Source organism: Seriola lalandi, unplaced genomic scaffold (assembly GCF_002814215.2).
Source record: "Seriola lalandi dorsalis isolate HSWRI2012SDOR001 ecotype SW California unplaced genomic scaffold, Sedor1 jcf7180002054352, whole genome shotgun sequence".
In the NCBI taxonomy this organism is placed as follows: Eukaryota; Metazoa; Chordata; class Actinopteri; order Carangiformes; family Carangidae; genus Seriola; species Seriola lalandi.
This window is the reverse complement of record NW_019524905.1, coordinates 248814-260893: the sequence shown is the minus strand read 5'-3', so window position 1 is coordinate 260893 and position 12080 is coordinate 248814. Positions and strand designations below refer to the sequence as shown.

Here is a 12080-nt window from a genome sequence, read left to right as displayed (position 1 = left end):
GCCATGGTACGATATGCCTGCCTCAGGCGGCCTTTACCTGTTCATAGAATACAAGACAAAGTCATGTAATATCAGGACATACACAACCTGCCCTAATCCGTCCTCAGTTGTCAGTCAGTCAGAAAGCTAGCCACCACTTACAACAGCTGGTAAGTTAGTCAGCCAGTCAGAGCTCCCCCAGTTGCTGATCAGTTTGTGTGAAAGTCAACCAGCAATTATAGCTACCAAGCAGCCAACTAGCCAGCTAGCTCCAGCAGCAGCCTGCCAGCCCATCCAGAATACAACCTGCCTGCCAGTTTCCCCTTTAGCAACAGCTGTTGACCCCAAACTAGGGGCTGTAGGGGCCACAGTCAGCTTTCCCACACAGCCAGAAAAGGAGGAAAGGAGGGCCCTAAAACCAAGAGAGACTCACCTAGGCCCTGACCAATGCAACCATCCAGGCAACTAGTCCTGAGGATAAACCGGGGCTCTGTCCTTCCAAGAAGTGCCGTCAAATTAAAACCACTCACTTTAAGGCTGGGGCAGGAATTAATGTCATATGACCAATCTGATTAATTGTCTTATTCTTTGTACAGTTGTACAAACCATGTTTATTTTTTTATTTCTTCATGATTGTTTACTTCATCCTCATCTATTGTTTGGTGAAAGACTTTTTTTTTTAATAAGCATGATACATCAGCACAGACAGGACAATTTGACATCGGTATCAGCTCACTTCAGAGCAAAACAAAAACACTGATATTGTGCTTGACCCTTTTTTCATCTTGTGAACATGTCACTTAACCAATTCATTACTGCTTACAAAGACTCAGTTTGGATTTGTTATTTTTAGAGATTATAGAAATTTGTCACAGTTTGTTTAATACTCAAAGCTAGACAGTAGGGGTGTAATGGTACGTGTATTCGTCCAGAATTGTCACGGTACGAACATCACAGTTCGGTGCATGTAGTCATACGAGGAATATGTCTGAGTTGAAAAAAAGTCAGTCACACGCCTACTTCTTTTAAATCAGCTTTGCAGGAAAATTTCAGGTTCCCTGTGGCATTCAACAGCGATGGAGTGCAAGTGGGGGATCAGACGAGGATGGTGTGTCTGTGCTGGTCTACAGCTGTGCGTAATGTCAGTGGAAACACGTCAAACATGCTAATGCATGTTAGACGGCATCACTCAGATGTGCCAATCACCGGAGCTTGGCAAAAAAAAAAAAAAAAAAAAAAAAACAGGAGTCCAACAACGTATTCCTGCTGTTTTAAGAAGCCTCTAGATGTGAAAGCAGACAGTGCCAAAGACATTACCAAAGCTTTTGGGATATATGTTTAAATGGTTATGCGGCCATATGCAATAGTAGATTAAATTAAAGGTGCCATCTCATGCGAACTTAAGCCATTTATGGGCTTGCATGACAAGTGATTGAGCATGAGTTTTTTATTTTGTATTTTTATATATATATATATATGTGTTTGTGTCTATATATATATATATACTGTATATATATAGCCTACTGCAAGTGGAACAAATTGAAACAATCCTAATGCACAATTTGTATTTTTTATTATTCTAAGTATTTGTTTTTTACTTTTATAACAACAGATGCTTTTCAGTTTTGTAGCTGATTGTGACCTATTGCCTTTTGTTTTGTTTTTTTTATCAGCACTACATAAAAATATGACTTATGTGAGAGTATGTTTTGTTAACTGTTTAATATACTACAGGCTGTACCAACTATCTCAGGTAGTTCTAAACAACACTAGGTGGGACAAACTGTAACTTGCATTTCTGTAAATAAATGGAAAGAAGCCTAGAATTATGCATTTGGGACTTGTTGCTTTTTTTCCATTGTACTGAACTCATACCGAACCATTACCCAAAACTGAGGTATGTACTGAACCGTGACCATGTGTCCCTTTACACCCCTACTAGACAGCCATACTTTTCTACAGGTTAAAAGGTCTTATTTTAAACATTTCACTTAAACATTGGCTGCTTAACCTACTTGTGTTCTTCCTCACAGCTGGAGAGTACCTGTAGCAGCAACTCTCTGTAAGCATTTTTAGCAATAATAGTATTGAATTGAAACGTTTCAGTTGTGCGAGTTGACATCTTATGCACATAGGCTTGCTAAGAGCATTTGCTATTCTAAGATCCTAACTGACAAAGAGCATTTGTCTGCACACCCTGAATGACAGGCACACAGAGAAGGTTGCTAAAGAAACAGACAGGGGTGGTAAAAACTTTGCTTTTATCAAGGCCAACATGCCAGAGATGGGGACTCAAGTTTGTGACTTGTACACACAGTGACTTGAGATGTGACTTGAGATTTGTGCTCAAAAGACTTAAGAATGTGTTTAGGAAGAGAATACCTTGAATACTGTGTCTTCTTTGGCTGAAACTATAATGTACTCTACTGTTCAGTTCCATGAAAGGCAGCATTTACAGTCAATTGCTCTTTCAGGCTCATTTGAAATGACTGCAGGACTTATGCAGGAGTCTCCTTCCTAGGCAGTGGTGTATTGGTCTGTTACTTTGTACTAATTATCCATGGACTAAGGACAAAGTGAGAGAGATAGCTTGTGTGTTTGTGTGTGTGTGTGACGGCTATGTGGAGAGGTGGGGATACAAGAAATATAAGAAAAAGTTGCATGTACTGTACATTAGCAGACTTCTGTTCGATTTTGTGATAATTAGTCTCTAAGTTTAGAAGGTCAGGATAGAGTCAAACAAAATCAGACAAATGTGTCCTCAGGTAATTATGGAACCTATCGATACCCAATCACCAATTCATGTGGCCTCTAGGATTTTTTTTAAAACTATGAATCAAGTTTTATAGGTATTGATCAATGCTGTAGATGCTTCATTGACCTAGAAATGCTGAGGTTGATCTTTTCTTTTTTCTTAAATGTTGATAAAGTGAAATACGACACCGCTTTTCAATGTTATTACAGGAATTCCAAATACAACTACAGCTATACAGCTATTACTTTGTCACTCTCCATTAAGATTGAAGCTGTGCCAAGCTCTTCAAGCGTTTCTCTTAGATAGTAAAGCTTTCAGTGAAAGGGCTTTGCATTGTAATGAGTGATGAGTCAAACATTTACAGATGGTAATAAGAGTAGCTATGAGTGATTTTGGAAAACCAAGTAAATGGCACCTCAGCATGGATGCCAAGCAGTGGCAACCAGTCAGCCCAAACAAACACAGCAAGGAGCAATCATTATTTAATTGAACGCCAAAACATTTTAATAATGGTCTTCCTTCCTCTTACCTGATACCTCTGCAACAAATACTGTCAAAGTAAGTTGTGAATTTGCTGTTTTTGCAGGTGAGCCACTGGCTGGTAGGACTGCTGCTGGCATTCCTCGAGGGTACTGGAGCTTCTCCTGGGTCTCTGAGGATGACCTGAGCTTTCCCAGCAACTCCATGCCAATGTCAGGTGAGTTGGACATTGTCAGCCCTCCTTAGACAGATTGACAGGCCCCAGCACCTGTGTCCTACAAAGATCCTGGGCTTCCAATTGGCCACGACACCTGGCATCAGTTCTCCATCAGCACACATAAATGTCTCTGTCTTGCTTGCCCTCTACCATCAGCCATGGGATCTTCACAAAACTGGGTTTCTGTTGATCAGCCTGTTCATGACATGCTCAAGGACTCAGAAAAATAAAACTTGGAGTTGCCATTACAGAGAAATCAAGAATCTGCCACAGGGCATATAGAATCATCTTTGTTAATATATGTGGGGTAACTGTCTGGTTACAGTGGCTAAATAAATAAAATACAGTGGGGATAAATTAAAACAAGTAAACACAAGTATAAACATGCAATATTAAAGAGGCTATGTCAAAAGTTGTGTGTCTGTATTGTAGTATCTAAATTAAACATATAAAGTACAGTGTAAGTGTAGGCAAAAAGAGTATACATCACTTGCAGTATGCACACATACCTACCTTTACAGTTTTGTATCTACTCCCTAAGGTCATTAGTGGTGCTAGTAAAAGGGCATATTGTACAGCAAAAGTCTCATCAAATTATCGAGTATGTAACAACGATAGAGCTATTGAAAAATTCAGATAACTGCAGTCAATAACATAATGTGTCAAGGGGCATGGAGTACAATACATCTCTTACAAAAAAGATAAATTCATCAATGATAATATATTTTGACAGATTCAATATTAAGGACTTGCACCGAAGGTAAAAAACTGCATCAGGATATTGCTACAAAATACTTCTTTGTTATGCTGCAAAAAATGTATTATTGTTTTAAAACAACAACAACTGATTATAAGACACACAAATGTGATGGTAACAAATAGAAAGAACACAGTTACAATGAAGTCAAGCAGAAGTCTTTGAAGAGGACTAGATTTTGATTAATTTAACTATAATGAATATCCATAATATAATTTTATTGTACGAGAAATTGTTTTGAAGAAGTAATTTAAAATCGTGGCCAAAATATTGGATAGTAATGCCAAATACTTAAACTTCATAACTTTTTCTCCTAATCTTTTCAAAGAATCCATGCATTAAGAACCAATTTCCAAGTGTTAACTTTTTTTAAAAAATGAGCATTCATTCATTCAATCTTCTGAAGCTATGATAACCACAAGAACAGATATTGCATACTTAATCAACTTTAAATGCCAAACATAAAGTGAGAGAGAGGGAGAGAAAATACATTTCCTACAAGTACAGCTACAGTGTGGATTTCCCTACATAGGATACTATCATGGATTCACTGTTATTTAAGATGACAGTGCTCCATGTTTATTGCATTTTAATATAGATCCTGGCTTATAAAATCCTTGACAGCATCAGAGAAGTATTCATCTGATGTTTTAACAGAATGCAACTGTGTAAAAGCCACATTTATGCAGAACAGAAGTATGCGTGTGGGTCGCTGCTAGGCTTCTTTATTGGATATTCACTCACTGCTCACTAATCTGAACCGGCTGTCTGCCACTGGTGGGGCCATATGTCTCATACACAGTCACAAACAGTTTACTGCAGGTAGTAAAACAAATATTTTTTAACTCCTATTGTTCATCTTGTAAGAAAAATACTCAAGTATAATATTTAATATTATATAAAAATATTTAAACTTTAAAATTGTGATTCTGCTTTTTTGTATTGGTTTTTTAAATTGTGAAGTTTACATTCTCTTCATTGACAGAGATACTTTTCTCTGGTTCAGACTTTAATCAGCCATATTTTGAAAACAGATATTAAATTGGTAGATATTACCATTATGTTCCATGAGCTTAGTGTTTTAATCACACATCCAAAAACAAGCTTAGTAGACCGGTCAAACCTCCATGAAGAGAGAGACACACACACACAAAGGTATGAACAGGACTTCAGCACAACACAACACAAATGCGAGAATATACTATTAACAGTTCACACAACTTTCTAATTGTAAATATAATGATGAAGGATGGACAGACATGTAGATCTGTGTACTGTAGCACCAGGAGCTTTGTAGTGTACTCTTCAACACAGACATATTGCTTAGATTTGGACTAATCAGTGAAGAGAAGTTAGAAGACCATTAGTTACAGTGTACTACCTTTTGTAGTTTGTAGTGGAGAATAAAGTCTAGTAGGGGCTGAAGTTGGATGAGTGAAGAAAACTATTCTGGGTTTGAAAAGTGATTTGAAGACCTGAGTCCAATATTATAGCTCTGGCTCTGAGCATCTGTGTAAGCCCAGGGAAACTTGTGTGCATCCGTGTCACATCATACTCTCCAAGTCCATTCGCATCACTGAGAGGCAACAGCTCCAGTGTGATTTTTTTTTTCTTTTTTTTTTTTTTTTTCCCCTTTCCTACCTCTTGGAGGGTTGGAGGTCATCCTGTAAGTGATGATTATAAGTCCCGCCAGCACCAAACCGTCACCCAACTGTTTATGAAACACATTCTTGACTGTGGATCCCTGGGACCTTGCTGCAGCTGCCTGTGACAGCCTGCAGAGGACCTAACTGTAATCGGTGTCAGTTAGTCAAGAGATCACCCCACCGTTTTTCAATGAATCAGTCTGTCATGCTCACAGCCAAGAAAAAGGTTTGAGATAGGAGAGGTCACAACAACAAGGCATGGTGAACATGGCTTTAGGCTGCAGTGATAGATCTAAGCTGTCCATACAGCATCTGCCGTCTGCTGGCATTTATTACCTACCATAAAAGCCAAAACAGCCTGACTGGACACTTGCCACCAGCTGCCCCCAGAATCTCTTTCCTTTCTGCCGCCCTTCTTCCTTCAGCAACATATAGTTGCAGGGACTACAGTGTATGCAGGAGGTATTACATTCAATTCAGTGCTGGTAAGCTGACTGCATTGCCACTGTGTGTCAGTAATGTTAGTAACGTCAGAGCCTTGTGACCCGAACCATCCTCTGCCTTCCATCTACAGTGTTGTCTTCCCTTGGGGAGTAGCCCCGGGGCAGCTTGTTGCCATACTGTGTTTAGTAAAACCATTCTCATATGCCATCTTCACGTCGCCTCATCCCAGACCTTTCTCCCCTCATCGAGATGGATTGTCCTGGTTCAGCTGTGGCTGCCAGCTGTAACACAGGCACTCAGATGGATGCTAGCCACTTGAGGAGTTGCCGTGCTCTACAATAGAACATCTGCCTCACTCAGCTGCTAGTGCTGTTCTTGTGTAATGAGACACAGCAGCGGAATAAAACATTTGCAAAGGCGGGGGGTATAAAAGATAGAGCACTGGTGCAGGTGCTTAAATATGGCATCCTCCTAGAGTCAAATCATTCAGCCCTTCCAGCCCTACCAGTGTGCACATTGTTCCGTTTGCACAGCTTTTTCATGCTCAAATCAAGATCCCATGAGCATTTGTGTGCATGATTGACTGGTTTAAAAAGAATAACAAAAACAGACAACATAAAGACTGTTTGGACCAAGACCAAAAAGATATGTTTTTTTAGGAACTCATTGCATCACCAATCGTTCTTATTGGGATTTCAATGTTCAACATACAAGGTTCAGGTTTCTATTCATTCTATTGGCTTTGTTTCTTGAACAGTAAAATAATTTCTTAAATTAAATGCCTCTTATTCATATAGTTATTTATAAGTCTCTTAAGAAATCTTACAATATTCACATACAGGGTGTCAAAGAGATTCCAGGATGAATTAAAAGCCTCACATTTCACATCAAATCCAAGGGCCATTTAAAAACCCAAATACCACAGCATTAGTATGACAGAAAGGAATAAATCTCGAACACCAATCCTCAGTATATCACTTACATTCTTCAAATAGTAATGTGCCATTAATATCATTGTATTAGTGTCACACATTGGATTTCCCAGTCAGGAATAAACTTGAGATTATGTCAGGCAGCTACTTTGAATGTATCAGAAATAAAAAAAAAAAAAACAAAAAAAAACCAAACAAAATAATGAAATTAATGTAAAAACATTTGCTGTGTTTGATTTGAGTATAAGATGCATAGTTGTTAATGTGAACAAGACAACAGCAAACAAATAGACAAAGGGATGCGTGTTTTATGGGTAGCAACTGATTGCTGCCTATACTGCCAAATTCACTCTATCACAGATGCTTTTCTAGTTGTTCATTTGTCTAGATGCTGTGGATTGTGGGACCAGTTTGAAAAATATATTGCAAACCAAAATGTCTGTTTTGGATGGAAACCAAATTAACCGAATTTGCTGAGAGTTACTGTTGCCACTTACTCAGAGTTGTTGTTGTTTTAATGATTGTGAACATACTGTAAGGCAAAAAAAGGCTTTTTATGGTTTGGTTTTGTCAGTTGATGCTTCAATATCTTCAAGAGTCTGTTGTGAAGAATTTCAGTTGACCCCCTGCCTGTATGCTGCCTTTGTAGTTTTGAAGACTGGATGCTAAGGATAAGGTGAAAGAGTGAGTTCACAAGGAATAGGAAGGTGGACATTTGACTTTTATACCTTCTGATCTAGAATCAGAAACTGGCACCTGCAGTTGAGCCAAAAATGTTGATGAGCCAACCGCTACATCTAATACTTGCAGACATCTCTCTGCTTTTTGCTGTCAATAAACAAATCACATTTGTTCACGTTCAAACCCATCCTTAATCTCAAAACCAGGGAAGACAACAAATTTAATTGGTTTTCAGAGGAGGAACACAACTGATTAATATCAACTCATATTGGGTAAAGAAAAACAAGCAATGAAATAAGCAGCTCCTTATTAATTTCTGTTTCCACCAGCAGAAGCAGAGTTCTGTGTTTTATGTTTTAGATGATTTCTTTACAACACTTCTCATACCTGCTGTTTGTCAAAAATCCAAAAATCTTGCCCCCACTATTCATCTGTATGTATTTGACAGGACAGCTTCAGCTTCTTTGAGATGAACTGAATTTGCCAGGAATGCCTAGTCCATAAAAAGTGGAATGGATACATAAATAACCTCAGCCAGACACAATCTCGTTGTAATCAGGAAATAAACATATTCATCATCTGAGTTAAAGGGTTTCATGGGGACATTTGTCAGTGTTTTCCTTCCATCTAAAAAACATACATTCTTAGATGTAATTTACTTGATGTCAAAAGCACTCCTGTGCAAATCCAGTATCTCATTTTTTAAAACATGTAATCACATAGTTGTGCACTGGGAATTGACTAGTTCATTTATATACAAAATTAAGATGGCCACAGTTGGCTTGCATCTCAATGACCTTCGGCTGTGTAACACAACACTTCTCTACAATCTCAGCTCTGTTTGATGAATGAGGTTAGGGTCGGAGTGTCATGATATGCTCATTAACCAATCACACATCCTTGTTAACACAGACAGGACCACTGGCATCTCTCTCTCAAATGCTCTGCCTAATTACTAATGGGGCCAAGATTTACCAGTGTTTTTACAATTAATTAATTCCTTTCCAAGCACCCGAGCACATTCATTGTATGGGCAACACCATTTACAGGCCTTGTTTACAGTTATCTATTGCCTTTCCTTATACTGAATTACCAACTTATGTAACAACACTAGAACTATATACAAAAGAGAGTCTGCTCCATTAACGACCTCAGCTGCATTTATAAGTGGAGCTGCTGAAATTACAAGCACATATGAATAATCCATCAAAGTATACATAGCAATGTTCACAGATGCCTTCAGAAACAATACTGATTATGATCCTCCATGCTAGCAGACATCACTGTTCTTTTTTTTTTTTTTGGTATAGTGGTTATCATGGTGTCCAGGTCACATTAGGTTAGTTCTGGCTTTAAATTAACCTAATAACTTTTCTCTGTTTTCATAAGAAATGACACACAGAAAATAGTAAGTGGCCATTCTGAGCTTGACAGATTTACAGTCTACAAACCTAAACCCCATGATGCTTCATGCCGTCATATTCCGAGCATGACTGCAACCAATGACCACCATCTCTGGGGTATTAGTATTCATAGATATCCTTCAATTATCATCAAAGCCTGTTGTGCTGGGAGCCCTTCGAACCAGCCTAGGAAAATGAGAATTTGAGTAATAGATCCACTAAAAACAATGATAATGTCATTTTAATCAAGATTGTTCTCCAGAAGCATTTATAGTGTATTTGGTTATAGGACCGATGGAATTACATTCAGATGTGATGACATAAAATTAATGGAGTGTAAAAATTAGAAATTCAAGCTTTTGAAATAATATGTCAGTGACTGCACATGTAAACTCTTCATTGAGCTTTAATTTCAATTCACTCGTATCGAACAAGCTGAAATATTGGTTTACATAATGTTGATATAAAGCAGTGCCAATATTTTAACAAACAAGTGACTGCATATCTGTTTTCTCTTATGACGGCTAGAATGAACTATTAATTATTATTAGAACTACTTATTATTAGGGCTTTTCTGAAAATAATTTGTTATTTGTGAAAATAAAAGATTGTGGTTTTGGTTAATTGTAAACAAATGTTTTGTCTGAAGTTGCTGTGAACTTTTTTTTTTTTATATCAAACCATATTATGATCTTTCTGTAACCTTAACATAACCATAAAAAGTGTAATAATTCCGTGGTCACTACCAGTGAATATTGTTCTGTAAGATTGGATATTTTGGCAGAAAACAAATTATTTTCAGAAGGATCCCTAATGCAACTAAATACAAACAAAACTTAAATACACAAATTCTTCTCAGCGATATTGCAGTTTCAAACTGTGTTTCCAGTAATTAATATGTGCTTTGGGACAAATCAAATAATAAGGCAAACTTTTTACTTTTTTCACCTACCTAATTAACAGTGCTCTGCCAAAACATTAGGGGGCAACCAAGGATACTGTTTGGCAGACAGACAAGAAAGGGAAAATTCAAACTCTGGGAAATATTTTTTATGGTACCTGTCATTTCACTGAATAGCTCCTCTGGTTGCTTTGATTAAATTGTTGAATGGTGTAATCAAACGGTAAATGAACCCATGCACAGTAATGTCAAAAAAAAATATGATTACACATTCAAAGGATGTTATGGTTTTGAAAAAAATCAAAGATGTGAATGAATGGGTCGTAAAAGCTGTGTCCCTGGTCATTTGGCAAGTCATCAGTTCTTAGTCACTTTGTACATGCAGAAGGTGGGCGAAATTGGATGACAGATCCAGATCTTGCTCACCACAGTTGAATCATATCTCTCATCCCCATTTGGCAGCACAGAGAAGTGCTTAGCTCGTCAGTGTTCCAAGTGTGTGTCTGCATGCATGAATATTGGTATAATATCCGAGGGTGGAACAATGTGAGGAGACAGCTCTGAAACTTATGTCTACGCTAGCTTCTGTGAGTATGTGAAGTATGTAAATGCATGTAACCAGTTTTTAAAAATATTCTCAAACATACCCATATGCAGGCATGAACACTCAAACATTTATTTCAAACACAGCTTCATTATACATTTTGAGCTATACTATTATTGTTACAGATTATAAAACAGTCATTTTGATATCATCTGTGACCCATATGTCAGTTCACAGTGTAAGATAGATTGACATTAAAGGTATAATATGTAACTTTCCCACATTAAAATGCCTAAAAACAACTAGACTAGATTATTTTGTTGATGTGTGTACTTACATTATCCCAAGTGTTTCCAGCAATTTTCAGTCCAGGAAAAATCTGTAATTTTAATCAAGGTAATGGTCTGTTTGTTTGGTCGCCTGTCAATGGCATCATATCCTGTTTGCACGCGTCAGATTTGTGACTGTTTGCCAGAAAAAGTCAAAATGGACTTTTAACCAGTTTTGCAGCACATTTTTACGATATACATATTAGATATTGGTAGTTTTTAACTATATATTAAACCTAACGGAGGATTTCTGGAACTTATATTATCAGAGAAACAAGTTGAACAAATGGCACCTAACGTTTGTTAACAAAGAATTATAAAAAATACACATAGTGCATTGAAGTAAATAGTTGTTAAAAGTTTAATGAATATCAGTAGTCCTCGATGATCAAATCCTGGTGATTCGTACAATCAATGCAAACTTCAGTTGAAAGTGAATGTGTTTGTTTGCATCTATATACCTAGTTGAGTCAGAAGAACTGTGCTGATCTCAGCTCAGTTCAACTTTAAAACCTTGTACAGCTGAATAAACATAGACATTTATTGAAGGAAAGGAAATTAGCTTTTGTTACAACCTTGAGCTTCTCAATTTCTCCACATCTCATCAGCCCTCAAGGTCCCCAGTGGCAATGAGCTACAGGAATCAATGTTTTTGCCAAATGACAAGTTTTCAGCATGAACACCATTACCCTTACTGGCACTAAGTGGTTGGGATTGACTGCTGCTACGATTCCTCTAAGGGCAGCTGCCTCCTCTAGTGGACAGCCATTTTAACTAATGCCAAGTGCAGCCTGATACAGCCTTGATGCCACCGCATTAGGTAAAACTCCTTTAAACGTTTAGTCCAAGACCTAAAATCACTGATAACTTGCTCCAACTATACAACTTCTAAGTCTCATAACATATGCTAAACACTGTAGCTTGAAATATTATATACTATAAGCATAGTATACAATTAGTAAAAAAAACAATTGGGAATGTTGCTAAAATTAATTGTCAAACTACATGTTCA

General features: G+C 37.5%; 1 protein-coding gene across 2 annotated transcripts in view; it reads left to right on the top strand.

Annotated features, from left to right (window-relative positions):
* alk (ALK receptor tyrosine kinase) overlaps positions 1–12080 on the top strand; it is a 328414-nt gene that overhangs the window by 140687 nt on the left and 175647 nt on the right. For both annotated transcript variants that reach the window (XM_087174426.1, XM_023407962.2), the window contains exon 2: positions 3321–3431. In XM_087174426.1, the coding sequence (XP_087030552.1) occupies positions 3321–3431 (111 nt within the window). The remainder of the gene's footprint in view (positions 1–3320; positions 3432–12080) is intronic.